Source organism: Ananas comosus, linkage group 7 (assembly GCF_001540865.1).
Source record: "Ananas comosus cultivar F153 linkage group 7, ASM154086v1, whole genome shotgun sequence".
Lineage (NCBI taxonomy): Eukaryota > Viridiplantae > Streptophyta > Magnoliopsida > Poales > Bromeliaceae > Ananas > Ananas comosus.
Window position 1 is genome coordinate 2,571,819 of NC_033627.1, and position 19,113 is coordinate 2,590,931.

General features: G+C 33.8%; 2 protein-coding genes across 2 annotated transcripts; both read left to right on the forward strand.

Annotated features, from left to right (window-relative positions):
• LOC109712503 (protein RESTRICTED TEV MOVEMENT 2-like) lies at positions 9,552–11,551 on the forward strand. The gene is made up of 2 exons (XM_020236092.1): positions 9,552–9,764; positions 10,506–11,551. The coding sequence occupies exons 1-2, from the start codon at positions 9,671–9,673 to the stop codon at positions 11,435–11,437; spliced, it is 1,026 nt and encodes a 341-aa protein (XP_020091681.1). The 5' UTR covers positions 9,552–9,670; the 3' UTR covers positions 11,438–11,551.
• Positions 15,174–17,637, forward strand: LOC109712741 (formin-like protein 3). Its single transcript, XM_020236486.1, has 2 exons — positions 15,174–15,267; positions 16,898–17,637. Exons 1-2 carry the CDS (start codon positions 15,174–15,176, stop codon positions 17,482–17,484), a joined length of 681 nt encoding a protein of 226 aa, XP_020092075.1. The 3' UTR covers positions 17,485–17,637.

Sequence of the window (19,113 nt, forward strand, 5' to 3'; positions counted from 1 at the left end):
GTTGTTACCTCGCATCGACGTATATTAACCGGAGCCCTAAAATAATTATTTCGGAGGGTGGGAGTGGTGATGTTATTGCGTAGACCGTGGTCCACCGTGGACCGGTCTCTGAAACTCAATGCTTTTTTTGAGAGAGAGGTAGCACGCTACCCGCTTCGTTTATTTCATTTAGAAATAAACTTAGCTAGAAATATGAATCAACTAGGATTTTTATGTACTTATATACTTTTTAAAGGTGATTTTTCATTCCTATACTTTTTGATATAATCGCTTTAATTTCTATACTTTGAAGTACATATAACACTATAATCTTTGATCATACGAAAGAATTTAAGTTAGTTTGATTATAAAAAAAAAAATTCTTGTTTGAAGCAAACTAAAACCATAGTCACTTTACAACTGCAGTAATAAAATGGCCATCTTACAAAAAAAACTATTTTTTTATGATTAGAAAACATGTTGTAATATATGAAATTTAGACTCTTTAAAATGGTTAAGTGAGAAGTACAAGAGCCAAGCCACAATATTGGACTATTAGACAAATTACTTTAATAGTTTATCTATTTACAAAATTATAATATTCTATGTATAAATTTATTTAGATATTATAAATTGCATCAGACAGTTAAAAAAAATATGAGCAAGTACATAAATTAGTTTGTTTTGGAGCCTGTTAGTTTTGGATTGCAGAAGATGCACCTAGTAATTAAAATTCTATGATAATGTTTTCCACATTAAAATCTAATTTATTAAATATATTATGTAACATTCAATAATTTTATATATACAAATTATAAATTTTGATGTATGAGAATATTTACATCTCATAAATTAAATAATTGTGCTTTCTCCATCATTCGTTATTAAGTTACTTGATGTCTTAATAATAGATAAATAAATCTTGTAAATTTTTGTGCAGAACCTTCGTGTGTATAAATGTTATCTATTAATCATCAAAAATTATATATGGTGCATGAACGTACGGATACACCTGGTGCAGGCAACAGATACTAATCTCTCCTGGGGATGGGACCCACGACCACCGGGTCCAAGCTGGTACACGGCTCGGTGGGACGCACGATGGGCGCCTCTCAACGCCTCGTGTGTGCATAAACAAGTGAACATTTCCATTAATCTAGATAATAATAAAAATAGGCTAGAAATTGTACTCGTAGTCCTCAAACTATAGATTACATCACAATTTATTTTTCAAATTTAATTTATTATAATTTTAAATAATATTATAATTAAATTTATAATTTAATATAGTTGATGAGTTACTGATGTGTGGCTATTGTGATAGTTATACGCCATCTAAATTATTATTATGCCATTAATTATACCCTTGATGTAGTACCGCAATGTAAGAATATATCAGTATTTAGTCGATTAAATTAAACTGTAGAACTTAATTACAACTATCTAAAAAGTTCTGAGCCAGAGAACCAAAATATCATGTGCTCATAGTTTGTGGATCATAAGTGTTATTTAGCTATAAAAATATAAAAAGAAAATATTAATTAAATTTGATGTAACGATCCGACCAGCCAATAATAATAACTCGTCGGGTCTAAACAACCGGTCCTAAATACTTACTAGTGTGTAGGGCTCATATAAACTGATTGGAACCAGTATCTCATCTTATGATGTGCGACTATTGGGGCGTTACAAGCTCCCCCTATAGGCCTCATATAAATTGATCGGAATCAGTATCTCATTCGATATGGGACTATTGGTGCGTTACAATTGACTACTATATATAAATATATATATATATATGATCACTTTATAAATAATCTACTCTTTTACACCAAATCTGTGATGTAGACTTCGCTAAATCTAAAATTTATTTGGTATTTAATTGAAAAAGTTATGGACCATGCGCCATAATTGTCTACATATATACCTCTTCAAAATTATTTTTCCCAAGAAAAAGAAAAAAAAATCTTTTATGTACCTAGGACCTCCATAAGAGTGGTTGTATCAGTTTGGTGAGTTTTGGTCAAATCTGTTTATTCAATTCTAGCTATTAGTACAATTCTTATTCCTGATTTCTGATGCATACAGATTGGAATAATGTTTGAGTTACATGTGCATCATAGTTTAGAATATTTAATTACAATCACAGAACAAAATTTGCCAATTATCTAATAATGTAATTCAGGTAATTACGCTTTGACCGTGATATAATTATTTGAAAATTTCTCGTCAAATTCGGAAAGGATTGTCCAGAAAATGATTAATTTTTTTTGGCGCAACCTGGAACAACTGGGAACATGTATAATCCTTTGATCGTAAAATTGATCTCTATTTATAGAAGAAAAAGAATGAAAAAAAAAGAAAAAAAAGAAATGGTCACCGATATCTGATCACAGGTACTACAAGTCACCGACGAGAATTAATGTAGCCAATAACATGATAAATTAACAAGATGCAAGCAATTACGCACATATGCATATCGCCTCGCTCTTAATTCAATTTATATTTTAAAAATGAGAACTTTTGATTTAAGAGAATTTCTAGATTAATTTCAGTTCTAGGTATCCTATTCAAAATGTGTACCATTCCTTATAAGAAGGCATGATCTTATACAGACTCTTGTTTTGCAAAAGCTTGACTTTTTTTTTTTTTTTTATCAATAACGAATTTAATAAAGATGCATTGTGAAATTGTGGATCTGTTCATAGATGTCGAACATAGAAATACAGTTCACCATTTTTTTAACAAACTTAACTTATTTGCCCCTCCCACCAACAAAAAAAGATTAACAATAATAATGACAATAATCTATTCTCAAAAAAAAAATAATAATGACAATAATCATACAACAACAACATCGTACATGTTTAATTAACTACAAATCACCCCTTGCAATAAGGGTGTTGATGCTAGAGTCCAGAGATAAACCATATTATGGGTAGAAAATNCAGGTGTTTGTTTTAATTTTATTTAATTTTTTGGATTATATATATATATATATATATATATATATATATATATATATACATCTAACTGTGAAATGTCATGATACGTCGCGACAATTATCGAGTAAATATTCTTTGAGCACCTAATGTTAAGCTATAAACATACAACAATGCGATTAACTTCACTGTCGAATATGAACATAACCCACAAATATGAGTTGCCACCCCTAACTTCTTGTAACATATATATATATATGAAGTGGCAAATGACAATGCGCAAGGATATAAACTTTTGATTTAAAATATACACCCCAAATCATTACTAAGTAAGAATATTAAACTCCCAGTAACCAAAGAATCTGCAGAAAATCTCAGAAAATGGATTCTGTAAAACGCTGAAAAATTAACATATAAATTAAGGGTGAGTGAAAGAGGAAGTTCTCCAATATATTTATATGCTGCCACTTTGCGCCAACCATAAAAAGAAGATTATATCTAATTAAGATCTTGTACATATAGTTGGAATATATGCAGTATATTATATATCAAGAATAAAGAATAAAAGAAATGTCGAAAACCTGCAACAGTGCAACACTACAATATTAACTAGGCAATATTGCTTTCATTCACGTAAATTAGAAATCCGAAAATATTACTAATTTTTTCGCCAATGTAAAGATGTGCACATACAAGATATATTAGTAACTGTACTACTAATAATAAACAGCTAAAATCCACATAATAAGCTATAAGAAACTTCTGAAGATTTTCTATCCAATAAAAAGATAAAACCAAAGCCTACTTTTAGACCATTAAAACATCATTTAAGGAAGAACATATTGGAAAAGAGGAACTACTGCTCTTTAGCCATTGAAACTATTATCGTTAAACGGATGATGCGCAGAGAGCAGAAATAGCTTACATTATTTTACCTGTGAGAGTTATCACCTGCTTATTTTTCTTTTTTCTTTTCCGCGAAAATATCACTTGCTTTATCATTGTATAGGAAGCAAGGTGTGAGGAATGAAGCCTGGTCCGAGATCCATTCCTAGATTTCGTACAAAACCTATATATATATTGAGAATCCCTATTTCATATATATATATATATATATATATATATATATATATATATATATATTTCATATTAAAGACTATCATAACAGGATCTTGGATCAAACCTCATTCCAAACACACACTCTCTCTCTCTCTCTCTCTCTCTCTCTCTCTTGTGCACCAGGTGTAAGTCATTGATCATCTAGTGAATNCAATGATTTTTCAATCAACACCACCAAAGCCCTAGGGCCACAAGCCTCGAGAGTAAACAAAGGATGTGTTGTTGGTAGTTAAGAAGAGTGAGAGCATCATGGATATTATAATAAGGCTAAAGTACACGTTGGACACAGGTCACTTGGGGGGCATAAACAGTGGAAAAGAAATGGGTCTTATGAAAAATATTATGTTCTCTTCTACATGGACTTGATTCTTTATGGGAGTGAGAGTGCTAAGCTTTTACAGGCTATGTATGTCTCCTAGGAAAGAGCACCCAAAACTACTCAAAGAAGTACTAATAACATGGGAAATGGTGAGGGCATGGGAAGAAGCTGGGAATGAAAGGAGAGGAGCCCTTCATTGGCGGATTTTTAATATAGAAAAAAGATACTTGGTGAACAAGCTATTTGTGGAATATGAGAAAAAGCAAAGGGAATCTAAGCATGATCTCCGCAAGGTAAAGACAAGTAACATGTTATGCATAAAAGACCATGAATATATATATATACATATATAGAGCACAGCATGCATGCATGCATCATATATCAAACTCATCCTCACTATAGTAAGAAGTACATTAAAAAAAAAAAAGGGACCGACTGTACCTAGAGTAAGTGGCAAAGAGCTTGGTGGTTGGTATCCGAGACAGTTCGAATCCTAGTTAATTCACATTTCTAGCTAAGTTTATTTCTAAATGAAATAAACGAAGCGGGTAGCATGCTACCTGTCTCTCAAAAAAAAAAAAAAAAAAGGGGATGGTCAGGTGATAGTGGTTGTGTCATGTGTGGTGCTGACCTGGAGACTGTTGATCATTTGTTGGTGGGCTGTGTCGCCAGCAAATTTCTTTTTATTACGCTCCTCGACGAGCTTCATATCTTCGCTTCTTGCGATGACATTATTGCCGTGTGGGATAGGCTACTGGGAAGGGGATTGCAACCCGACTCTTTAAAAGCTCAAATTTTGGTGGCAGCCTTATGGTGGACAATCTGGCGCGAAAGAAATAACGTCATTTTCAGAAACCTATCTACGGATGTTATCAATACAACTCAGCGTATTGGAATCTTGGCTAAGGAGTGGATTGAGTTTTGCTGAGCAGGACGACCTCGGCAATGTTATATTCTTTTTCTTACCACTTGTCTCTTCTTAATTAGTTTTTATTTTTAGTTGTCTTTCTGCTCTTGTCTGTTCTTATTCTTGACTTTTCGCTTTCCCCGAGGCCTTAGCTGCCTCACTCCATGTAGCTAAATTCATTTTCCTAATGAATGAAGTAGGTAGCGTGCTATCTTTCTCTCTCAAAAAAGAAAAAAAAAAAAGAAGAATTTCTAATGACACGAAAAGCTAATGAAATGAGATTTTTAAAAAGGGGGTGATATTATTGATTTATTGCCAATTTGGTGTTAACTACAATAAGCTATCAATGGTAATTAACTACTGAATACGAAAACTTTCTTTAGTGATTATAATTTAGAAGCTTGCTTTTTATTCGCTATTATGAAGTTCCAAGTTACGATCGATATTTAGATTAATATATTCTACTTACAAGAAAAATATGTTTTATTATGAGAGTAAATATTCAAAAAGCGTAAACTTAATTACTATTCAGTGAGTACTCCATTTGATTAAACTCGTTGTGTTTAATCAATGAATGGTGCAAAATATGCCTGTGAAATATCGTAACTCTTTTCAAAGCTAAAAAGGAAATTTCAATCCAAAACTTTTATTTTTCTTCCAGTACAAAGTTCTCTCTATATATAATTATTTCTTTTCCAAACCAAATTAATTAGTTCTAAAACTTCGGCAGTGCTACATCTAATTCAGGCGTAACTCAAGTGTAAGTGTGTAACCCATGTATATATTTATGGATTTTTGAGTACTATAAGATTATGAATCTATAGTACAAAGTCATTGCACCAATTGTCTCTTCATAGGTCCCCTCACTTTTTTTCTTTGTTTTTTTTTAAGAAAAGCCAATAAACTCGGTGCGATCACATGTGAACTTATTTAAACATAGCCAAGCATCTAAGTGTGTGTTTGGATTGGATACAAGAAAGGGAATAAGAGGGTTATTCCCTCTTTTATACCCAAACACAAATTTGGAGGTGGTGAAACAATTGTTCCACCCCAACCCGGTACAAGCCCTCTTGTATCGGGTTGGGTTGGAACAAGTTGTTCCACCCCAACCCCTCGGGTAGAGAGAGAGAGAGAGAGAGAGAGAGATTTTTAATTTAAATTTAAATTTTTGAAATTTATAATTTAGTTTTTTAAAATATAAATTTATAATTTTAAATTATAATTTTAATGTTTAAATTATAAATTTGATATTTTTAATTTTTAAATTTTAAATTTAATTTTTTTAGATTAAAAATTTAAAATTTGATATTTTATATCTTTCAAATTTAAATTTGATTTTAAATTTAAAATTTGATATTTAAAATTTAAATTTTAAAAATTAAAAATTTTGATTTTAATTTTAAATTTTAAAATTTAAAAGTTAAAATTTTTAATTTAAAATTATAAGTTTAAAATTTTAAATTCAATTATAGAGGTAAAATCATTATTTTTTATCTATAACTACCAACTATTCCACCTTATACTCACATTTTCATACAAACACAATTTTTCTAGTTCCAGCTTATACCCACATTTTCATCCAAATAAAAAAATACCCTTGTTCCTACAAAAATTCATTCTTGTATCTATCCCCGGTATAACTAGTTCTTGCTTATACCCGAACCAAACGAAGCCTAAAAGATTACGAGCCTTGTTTCGGCCAATCTAAACCAACACACAACCCATGGGGACAAAAATTTTATAGCTAAAATGTAAAGACACCCACTAAACTTTAGTCTTTTTTGATATTGACCCCCTCAACTTACAAACTATTTGAATTAGGCCCTTCCACTACAACAAAATTAGGTTATAGGGACACATGCTTGGGACACTTTTATGTAAGTGTTCCATTTATACCAAAACTTTAAAAAAATATCTATTAATGCTTAAATATAAAGCCCAATATAACCAAAATAAAAGGTTACTCTACTCAACCCACCCCACTCAGCCCATTCGGCCCGATTACAAACAGAAAAGAAAAGAAAAAAATCGATTACCATGTCCCCTTCTCCCCTAACTCAATCCACTGAAATTCTAGACGAAGAATCATTCCCTCTCATCCTCCTCTGCCACCGGAGCCAACGAGGTAGAGTTTCAGAGGTTGCTTAATGCTTAAATAAGTATTAGTAAATTAGCAGCATTCTTTTTAGGTTATAACGATATTCTTTAACTGTCACTATATACCTAGCGACCCCACATATAGCAACACTCTTTAAAAGTGTCGGTAATTTAGCCAGCAGCACTTTTTTTGACATGTACCGACATTTAAAAGTGTCGCTATAGACCGTTTTTGTTGTAGTGTTCTATTGGTAATTTTGATTTTTTTTTTTTTTTAATCAACTACTCATAAGAGATGTACATGATCAAAAATTGCTTTGATAAAAAAATAAAGAAAGCTTGACCTACCAAAAAAAGAAAAATGCAGCATTCTTAAACTACAAGATGGTAAACTGTAAATATGTTTAGTAATATAGGTCTAAGCATATTGTTTTATGTATTATTAATATCCTGACATTCAAAATGCAAAAGTTTTTCTATCAGTTTGTACATGCAATTTAATTATAGTATATATAGTTACTAACATTTTAATAATTTGTATAGAAATTATATATTAGAAGATCTAAAGTGTATTTATTCTGCAGACCCCATGAATCAAATAATTGAGAAAAGCAACATTTGGGCTTTTGGAAAGAGATTCTACTATATATCAGTCACACCGCATCATCTATTAACAGTCAACAATATCTCTCCTTTTGAGTTAAAAATATAATAAAAATATTTTTCTAATAATTATGATGGGACGGGTGAACCAAAAAAAATAATCTAGTTATTGGTGACATTACACCAGTAATATAACTGATGCATTTTAGATTTTTTCGCTTTTGGAGCCCCACCTACCTTCTATCCCTCTGTCTGTGTTGAGTACTCCTAAGGCCAGTGTACCTCAACAATATGGCCCGTGAGTGTCCCGTTTGGTAATATGATCGAAAAAAATAAGAAGTCCGGATGAAAGGATGTTGTTTATGAAAAAAAAAAAAAAAACTAAAATTTTATTAATTCACAAATAATAAAGTTTTGATGGTTGGAAACTACAAGCCTTTTGGTTTAGATTTTTCTCTGGGACTTGACTTTTTTGAAGCACGCTACGTTCAATCGCTTGAAACAGATCGAACTTGGATTATCCGAACTCGTTCATCTCTTAGCTAACAATTGAAGCGCCATGAAAACTCGAAATCTTAGTTTGATCTTACAAATGATAGAAACCTCTAGAAAAGGAATTCTCTGAACTGCTACCACCAAAGCTAATTACTGGTAACTAAAAACTGCTAAAACTACTACTACTTGAAATTGCCAAAACTACTCTGCATTCAACCTGAGTACAAAAGCTACTACGTACTACTACTCCTTGCTTGAGAGAATTGGTGTACATGCTATTGTTTGTGTTAAAAAATGGACTCCTTGTATTTTTCAGTGAGATCACAGAAATCGTATCTAACAGCATCAGCGCTATTCAAGCAACATGTAATTTTTACATAAACAAATAGAATATTTTTTCTCACACTTTTCTACCACAACCTAAGGTATACTTTATTGACCGTCCGTAGCGCAAGTGGTAAATGACTTGATGGTTGATATTTGAGATTTCAAATTTGAAACCTAAGAGCTTTATATTTTCAAGTAGGGTCATTACCTAAAAAAATGAACGAAGTGGATAGTATATTACTATTTCCTTTTAAAAAATATAAGGTGTACTTTCCATGCATGTCCTAGACTTAAATAATTTGTTTGGTGTGGTTTGACTTGATTTGTAAATGATGAACTAAGTAAACCAAAAAATTAAGTTAGCTGGCTTGTACAATATTACTGCAATACATAACCAAGATATTAGCCAAATTGAATCAAATTATTTTTTATTCGAATCTGTAATTCTTTCTTTTTTTAAAAAAAAAAACAACTAAAACTTAGTCCTAGTCTAAGTTAGATACAGGTATGGTGAGATCATATTTAAGTTGGGGAAAGAAGTAAATAATTAAGCCCACAAAGAGTTTAACAACAAGTATACATCAATCATGAAGAAAGGAATTTAAACAAAAACTCAAGAGTGCAAACCATGCAAAGAACCTTTCCCTTTCCTTGCACTTCTTAGGAGGAGATCCAAAGAGTAAAACCCCTCACTCTCATAATCCAACAAAAGAATATAATTATTCTCTCCTTATTGATATCAATTCATGCATGACTATATATATCTCCAAACAATCCCTCTCAACACTCATCCATTTCCATTAATTATCATTCCCCGACTTAATTAAACAACCCTCAAACAAGGCTTTATTACAAGAAATATATTGAAGAGAGAGACCAATCATGGATCCCACAAGGCGCATTTATGTAAATTTTGAGCCCTCTTCTGAAATTGTTCAAGGAAAAGACGAAGACACAGTTCTTGTAACTGTGCCAGGTTAGATACTTAACCATTAATTGTTGTTGTCTTTGTTGTCATCATCATTATCAATATCAAGGTTAATTTTACAGGTCAATCCCGATCTTTACCTGATTTTTCAATTGAGTTTCCAACTTTTTAATTCTTTTAATGCGCTCTTCAATATTTGTTATTTGTTTCAGCATCAAATAATATTTGCTATCTAATTAAGCGCCATATTTCATCGTATGACAATTTTTGTTTGATTTGACTATTGAGAATAAGAGTGTTAATTGAAATAAATAATAAAAATTTGAAATTTGATTGTGGGAATTAGAAAAAAAGAAAATTGGAAACTCCGGTAAAATATTTGAAAAAAAAAAAAATTTTAAAGCAGCCGCCTTCTGCTGCTCTCGCTTTTCTAACTAGTCAGGTTGCTGATGGCAACTGAAAATTGCTACGTACTTGTCCAAAATTTATACAAAATTTTAAAATTTTTAATATAAAAAATAAAAAGTGATGAAATTAGCATGAAAAAGTAATCGATTCATAGATAATAAAAATATAATATTTATATTTTACTTTTGAATGTACGAATAGTATTGTTCACCGCGATTCAACATGTGCACTTTACGGTGCACACTCGTGCGATAATTACATATCAAGACATTTTGGTCTGTCGCTCGCAAAGAGTATTCTGGCTCAACTCGATCCCTATGTACAATTTTATTACAATGGCCTGGCTACGATAGTGCTGACAAACTGCGCCTTAACTCGCAGATTTTAGGAGGGAGCAGCTGAAAGTCCAACTCAATAGCGAGGGCAACCTGCGGATCGTCGGTGAGCGGCCACTGGACGGCAACCGGTGGAGCCGCTTCTCGAAGGACATCCGCCTCTCGCCAAACTACGACCTCGACCGTGTCCGGGCCAAGTTCGAGAACGGAACATTGTATATATCACTCCCGAAAAGAATCCCTCCTGCAGCCAAAACGGCCGACGCTCCGCCGCCGCCGCCGCCGCCGCTGCCGCTGCCACGACCGCCGCAGCTCGAACGTAAGAAATCTGAGGCCACGGAGCCGAAGCCGACCCCCCCGACGCCGGAGCCCCCACGTGAGAAGCAAGCGAAGGGAGAAGAGACGCAGCGCATGCCGACGCTTAAAGAGAGAATGCAAGAAGAGAGAGGCCCCGCGCGGGGGAAAGAGAAGGAGGAGGAGGAGGCATTGGCAGCGACAGCGGCAGCGGCGGCCGGAGCGGCGGCAGCAGTGGCAGCGGTGGCGGCAGCGAAGAAGGAGGGCACAGAAAAGGTCGGCGGAAAAGCGGTGGAAGGGGAGGAGGAGGCGGCGGCGTTGGCGGCGGCAGTGGCGGCAGCGGTGGCGGCGGCAGCAGCAGCGGAGAAGAAGGAAAGCGTAGGCGGAAAAGCGGCGGAGGAGAAATCGGGTGGCGGCGGCGGAGAGGAGGAGGCAGCAGCGGCAGCGGCAGCGGCTGCAGCGGCTGCGGAGGCGGCAGCGGCAGCGGCAGCCGCTGCAGCGGCTGCGGAGGCGGCAGCGGCGAAGAAGAAAAGGGAGGAGGGGGGATTAATGATGGGGCTGGGGAGGCCGAGGAGGAGGATGCTGATGTTGAACGTGGCCATGGCCGTGGTTGTGTTGGTTGGGTTGGGGATCTACGTGATTTTCAAACTGAGAAAGCCCGGTTCTGATGAACAGAGCGAATAAACTAGTTACGATTTGCGCCTACTGGAATTACTATATTGCGTGCTTCGTCGATTGTGTATATTTGCAGATAGATGAAAAATAAAATGCGGAGGTGATGCTGGGGCTTTTAATTAATTTCATTCCTTTCATTTCTTGCTTTTCACAGCTTTATTCCATATAATTGAACTTATTTTTTTTATAAAAAAAAGAAAAAATGTGAAGAACATGAAGCATAGAATATTGTGTTGGGACCATATATAAGTGGATTTACTGGAGACGTAAAGAATAGAATATATATATATATAGTTGAGCTAGAATACTATCGATAGCAAACGGGCTCCGTTGCAATCCATTTATTTTCGATGATGGAGTCTCCAAATCGACGATCGACACCGTTGAATATGATTTATACCACTTGAAGTGTTTAGAAATCAAATTTCATATATTTTCGATATTGTTCTTTTATCCATCGAGTGGACACAAAAATGAACGGCTAAAAATAAATATTCTTAAAAAAATGATGATAGGAGTCTTATAATCAAGATCAAGAGTATAGATCTCGTTTTAAATAGTTTAAAGAATTTTTTAACAAAAATTCAATTGATTTGGATATCTTTACGCCGTTAAACGAGAAAACGCCTCATATCGACCATTAAAATTACAAATTTGAAACCCTTTGATCATTAGGTAAATGATGTCAAAAAGATTTGAAATTTGATTTCTAAACACCTCAAGTGGTGTAGATCATGTTCAACAGTGCCGATCGTCGATTTGGAGGCTCTATCATCGAAAACAAATGGATGGCAACGAAGCCCGTTTGTTATCGATAGTATTCTAGCTCAACTCTATATATATATAAAAAGGAAAATTAAAGTGGGGAAGCTATAAGGTCAGACGCGTTATGTAATTATTAGAGGGCAGTTCCATTGAAAAATATTTTTATTTTCGTTGAAATAATTAGGTAATCACAGTTTTAGAAAGGCACCAATTAATAAACTTGGTGGAGGAACTCTTCATTTAAGATTTTTCCTGAAATCGAGCACAAATGTTTTCCTCGACTTTTTGCTTATTTTTAATTTGATGATTTTCACTAATTGAATTTACACTGCTGGATATTTAAGAAAAAAAAGGGAAAAAAAAAGGGCATGGGGAGATTATATAATTTGCATTTGGGTGTTCCATAAAAGTTTTTTTTTTTAAAAACAACGTAAAAAATCTCATGTGGTGAGCAGTGGGCCGTGGTAGGCCCAAAGGTACAGGGCCCTGCCCAACTAAAATAAGATGGGCCGTCCCACTCCCAACTCCCCCCAATCTACAACCGAGGAATTATTGCGTTTGCAAGTTGATGTCAAGCCACCATCTTCTAGAAAAATTCTAGATGTGCCAGCTATGTATCTAAACGTCACGGACATTGACACGGGACACGAGATAAAATACGACTCGGACACTGCAACTCGACAACTTTTAAAAAATTAGGACACGGACATGACATGAACACTGCTAATAAAATATAATATTATTAATATAATAATATATTTTTATTATATATAACATATTAATTTTGTTAAAATATTATTATATTTTTCGTACGAATGAAAGTTAATAAAATTTTTATTGGTACTTCATATATTTTAAGAAAAGAAATTCTCCACTGTGCATAATTTATTTATATTGTCAAAAAAAATGGTATGTATTTATAAAAAAGTTAAAATATTTATCATTTTATATTATATATGTATAGAAAAAGTAAAATAAAAATAGATACATATATTTTTTAGTTATATGCACTATGGATGGGCATTAAATGGGCGTCCAAAGAGTGTCCACATCGGACACATGTCCGACACGGACACGTGCGTGTCCGTGTTGGACACGCGAGGCTTACAGAAGTGTCCGTAATACATAGTTACATATCCTATACGGCGTGACTGAACCAATTACAATTATCTTCTAGGATTAATTCATTCCATTATGATTTATAAAAATAATATTTTTATTATATTTTTCTTTTGAAAGAAGGTATTTGATTGGCTCTATATTGCTGACGTGATATGACTGCCACGCAGAAGACTTTCTCCCTCTTCTACAACTGTACTTTCGCTATCTTTGGATTCCATTTATCCTATCTGTTCTTGACTCCAATCAACTATAGGGTAGCGTTTGGTTCGGGAACAAGTCTAACAGAGCGTTTGTCGAAAAATTATGAAATTTAATTTTTAAATACTTTCAATAATATAGATCAAGTCTAAGGGAGTCGATCGTCGATTTGGAAGCCGCAGCATTGAAAACAACTTGGTAGCACGGAGGCCTCCATGCTACCAGATTGTTTTCAAATTATTTAAAGTATTTGAAAACTAAATTTCATAATTTTTTGGCATTATTTACTTATAAAACGAGTAGTCTATAAAATAAAGTATTGAAAATAAAAATTTCGTAAAAATGATGATAAAATACTTGAATTTAAGATTAGAGATACTAATCTTTCTCTAAATAGTGAAAAAAAAATTATAAAAATTTCATCAGATTTAGATTGTTTTACACCGTTAAATTCGCAAACATATGACATCGACCATTAAAATTATCAATTTGATACCTTTTGATCACTAGCCAAATAATGTCGAAAAATTACGAGATTTAGTTTCCAAATACTTTCAATAGTGTAGATCAAGCCTAATGAAGCCGATCGTCGGTTTGAAAGCAGCATCACTGAAAAAAACTTGGTAGCACGGAAGCCTCCGCATTACCTGTAATATAGCAGTCTAGTTCTATATATATATATATATATATATATATATATATATATATATATATATATATATATATATATATATATATATATATATATATATATAGCAGAGCTGCTATGCTCTCAGGAGCACGGAGGCCTCCGTGCTTCTGAGCCGTTTTCGATGATGGAGTTTCCGAATCGACGATCGGCTCCGTTAAACTTGATCTATCGTATTTGAAGTTTCTAGAAAATAATTTTTGCGATTTTTCAATATCATTTACCTAGCAATCGAAAGGATTCAAAATCAATAATTTTTAACCGGACTCTATGAGTATAGACTGGGTCTACTATACTTTTCAATATCATTTACCTAGCAATCGAAAGGATTCATTTTCATTCGTTAAATCATACTATTCAACCAACTACCTATTCAATTTTAGGGGACCACTATCATTCTAACCGCACATCCCAACAATTAATGATTAAAAATTTATGAGTATAAAGGAGTCTATACTCATAAGAGTATAGTAGACCCAGCCTATATATATATATATATACACACATATATACATGCGCATGCATATGCTTTTGTAGCTTTGATTGTAGCAACCATTTTGTTAAAAAAAAAAAAAATAGAACTAGACCTACAAGGCTACCCCCAACAAGAAACTTAGCATACAGCAACAAGAAGCAATTGGCAAAGGATCCTTACCATCAACGCAAAATATCAAAGAAGTAACCTAACAAACTAATAAGGTATCTCTCCTACTTGGGGAAAACCAATACGGAGTACTTGCACCATTAATAAGAATAAGATAGAAGATACAAAGCTCCAAGCATAGAAGAATATATATAATTATTATTCACTCAATTTTTTATGAGTGCTTATCTCAATTCATGACCATATAAATCTCCAAACACTAATCCCTCTCAATACCCATCCAATCCCATTAACATTCTCCAACTTAATCAAAACACTCCTCAAATTAAGCTTTACTACACAAATTATATTGTAGAGAGAGGCCACTCATGGATGTCACAAAGCGTTTGTATGTAGATTTTGAACCAACTTCTGAAATTGTTCAAGGAAAAGAAGAAGACACTGTCCTTATACATTTGCCAGGTTAGATAATTAAACCATCATTATTATTATATATTGTCTTTATTATCATCATGATTATTAATATCAAGGTTAATCGCACAATTCAATCCCAATCTTTTACCGGATTTTTCTTTTTTGAGAGAGATAGGTAGCACGCTACCCGCTTCGTTTATTTCATTTAGAAATAAACTTAGCTGGAAATATGAATCAACTAGGATTCGAACTTGGGTCTCGGGTACCAACCACCAATCCCTTTGCCACTTGCTCTAGGGACAGTCGGTTTTTACCGGATTTTTCAATTGAGTTTACAAAGACTTTTATCAAAGGAGAAAATAAAAGTTTCCTGTAGGGATCGAGCACCACCAAAATAAATTATTTTACCAACAATCGCTTTTACTCTATCGCATCTGTTTTCACTAAAATTTATTATCGAACAAATTACAAAACTTGCTACAGCATAGGCTCCTACGAAACTGAACAAGCAAAACAGCAAACAAAGAATAATTAAAAAATTAAAATCAAAAAAATATTAAAATAAAATAATAATAAAGCACTTTTTTCCTGGCCTTCTGCTTTTCTAGCTTGTTGGACGCTTATCTTCTATTTAACTACATTAAAGGAGAATTTGGGGGACCTTAGAGTGACACGTGTCCCCCCAACCCTCCAATTCTCTCTCTTTCTACACACACAGACACACACACACACACACACACATATATATATATATATATATATATATATATATATATATATATAAAATACAAAATTTAAAATTTTGATATTTTTAAATTTTAAAGTTTTAAATTTTAAATTTAATATTTTATATTTTAAATTATAATATTTATTTCCAAATTTTAAACTTTTCAAAATTTAAAATTTTAAATCTCTACATTCTAAATACATAAGCATAATCAATCATAACCTAATAAATGTATTTAAAAATTAACATGAAAATATCAGGCATGTATAAAAAATATAGAATTCTAATTTTAAGGACTAAAATTTTAGACAATATATAGTGCATATGATATATATATATAATTAATTTATTAAATAATTTTTTTAACAATTTTTTTAATATTTTTTGTTTCTTAAATTCATTAATTGATAGATTATCATCAATTTTTTTTAATATAAATTCTCATAAAATAAATTATTGTAAATAATTTACTTGCCATACAATTATTTCTATATATCAATTTATTTATCTTAATTATAATTAGACATTTATAAAACTTATAATAAAATATTCAAAAATATATATTTATTATACAAAATATTTTAATCCGCAGCATCGCGGGGAGTAATTCAACTAGATGAGTGCTGCAAATGCTAACGTGTACACTAATATTTATAAGAATTTAGACAATTTTTTTTTAGATTTAGACTTTTTGAGTTATTAAAATAATTAAAACGACAAAATTAGTGATAAAAAATAGTCCCTTAAAAATAATAAATACAACATTTATTATTTAATTTCACGAGTACAAATAGTTATATTCGATTTCGTGACTACAACTTGCACACTTTTATTGCATGATGCACGAATAATATTTTTAGACTCACTCGTAATATATTACGATGCCGACTAATTCCAACTTTCGGGTTTAGCAATGAGCAGCCTGAGAGTCGAAGCACGACTGCCACGCAGGCAACCTGCGAGCAACGCGGCCGAGCGGACCACTGAGAACGGCAGGCGGATGGAGCCGCTTCACGGCGGACTTCCGCCTCCCGCCGGACTGCGACGTGAACAATATCCGGGCCGAGTTCGAGAACGACACCTTGTACGTCATACTCCCGAAAAGAATCCCTCCTGCAGCCCAAAAGCCCAGCGCTCCGCTACTGCCGCTGCCGCCACGGCCGCCGCCGCCCCTGCAGCAGCAGCAGCCGCCGCCACTCGAACGTAAGAAACCTGCAGCACCCCCGCCGCCACCGCAGCAGCCGCAGCCGCAGATCGAACGTAAGAAATCTGCAGCACCGCCGCCGCCGCCGCCGCCTCCGCAGCAGCAGCCGCAGCTCGAACGTAAGAAATCTGCAGCACCCCCGCCGACGCCGGAGCCCCCGCGCGAGAAGCAAGAGAAGGAAGAAGAGAAGGGAGGGGAGGGGGGAGTAACGAAGGGGTTGGAGAGGCCGAGGAGGAGGACGCTGTTGTTGAACGTGGCCGTGGCCGTGGCCGTGTTGGTTGGGATGGGGATCTACGTGATTTTTAAAGCACTGAGAAAGCCCGGTTCTGATTAATGAACGGAGCAAATAATTAAGAACTAACAAAGGGTTTGATGTATATATAATCAGAATTATTATTATTGTGTGGTTTATCGATCGATTGTATATTTGCGGATACGTGCGAAATAAAATGTGGAGGTGATGCTCTGCTCTGGTTTTTAATTTTAATCCTCTCGTTTCTTGCTTTTCATACGCTTTATTTCGTACAATTTTGCGTTATTAATTCTTGTTAAGAGAGAAAAGACGTAGAATATTTGTGTGCTAAGAAAAAATCGAATATTCGAAAGTGCGCACTTGGAGACATAAGATCGCAGAGGAAAAAAAATAAAAGAAAAGTAGTAAATGTAGATTGATGCCCTCAACAATTAATAGGGTGCAACTTTGTTGGAAAAGTTTTCATAAAAACATAAACTATAAAATTCATTCTGCGTTTGAATTTTAAAGATCTGTTCTAATTTAAACCCTCTTTTTTTTTTTTTTGAGAGAGAGAGAAATAAACTTAGCTGGCAATGTAAATCAACTAAGATTCGAACTTGGATCTCGAATACAAATAATCAAGCTTTTTTGCCACTTGCGCTAGGAACGGTTGGTATCTCAACCCAAAATTAAAATACTGGATCTAGAGTTGGTATCTCAACGCAAAATTAAATACTGGACCTAGAGAGGGCGTAATAAACTTGACTGAGGAGCCCCTCGTTGGTTTTTTTGTTTTTCGAAACCAGATGTTTTCGCCTGTTTTCACTAAACGATTTTTGCTAGTTGAATTTACAAAGCTGAATACTAAATAAAAGTAGGCGAAAACCCAGCTGGTCTAAGATTAGAAGTTCCGTTTCTTATATACTTGTATTTTCTTGTTGGTCAGCTTTTTGAATTTTTTTTTCAAAAAAATTCATAATTAAAAATACCCAATAAACCACACACAAAAAAAAAAGAAACGGTGGGTGAGATTACATAATTTGCATTCCTGTGTTCCATTAAAAGTGCCTAAAAGAAAAAAGAAAAAAAAAAGAGGGCGACCCAATTGCAAACACTTCAATATATCTAAAACGGAGAAACTACTACGTGAACCTGGCTCACCACGTCATCATGGACAGGTCCATTAATGTTATCCCTCTAAGAATTTTTAGGTCTTACCATAAAATCCACTCGGATAAGAGATTATGTTATGTGCGGTGAGAAAGTATGATGAAAAAATATTATGTTTATTTCCGTACGTAATATTGCGTTCCGCATATCACGATTTGTTGGTTACAATATATTTTCTAGTCCTCCCTGAAAACGTAGAAATATATTGCTATATATTTTTACCTCAACTCCATTTTATCTAATAGCATTAGATAAATCTCAATACCAAACTAACCGACTGACCGTTCCTAGAGCAAGTGGCAAAGAGCTTAGTAGTTGGTACCCGAAGTCCCAAGTTCGAATTCTAATTGATTCACATTTCTAGTTAACTTTATTTCTAAATTCTAAATAAAATAAACGAAACGAATAGCATGTTACCTATCTCATAAAAAAAAAAAGAAGCCAATCTAAATGTAAATCTCCTTCCCAATATTTCATAAGAATATCCCATATAATGTTACGTAACCAATTTAATGGAAGAGAGAGTCAGAGAGATATACCCGCAAATTGTTAAAGTTT

What these genes read in the sequence shown, in the direction of transcription:
- LOC109712503 (XM_020236092.1), top strand. Translation starts at nt 9,671, where the DNA reads ATGGATCCCACAAGGCGCATTTATGTAAATTTTGAGCCCTCTTCTGAA. An exon ending in AGTTCTTGTAACTGTGCCAG is followed by an intron (nt 9,765 to 10,505) that starts GTTAGATACTTA and finishes CTTAACTCGCAG; the next exon opens with ATTTTAGGAGGGAGCAGCTG.
- LOC109712741 (XM_020236486.1), top strand. Translation starts at nt 15,174, where the DNA reads ATGGATGTCACAAAGCGTTTGTATGTAGATTTTGAACCAACTTCTGAA. An exon ending in TGTCCTTATACATTTGCCAG is followed by an intron (nt 15,268 to 16,897) that starts GTTAGATAATTA and finishes ACTGCCACGCAG; the next exon opens with GCAACCTGCGAGCAACGCGG.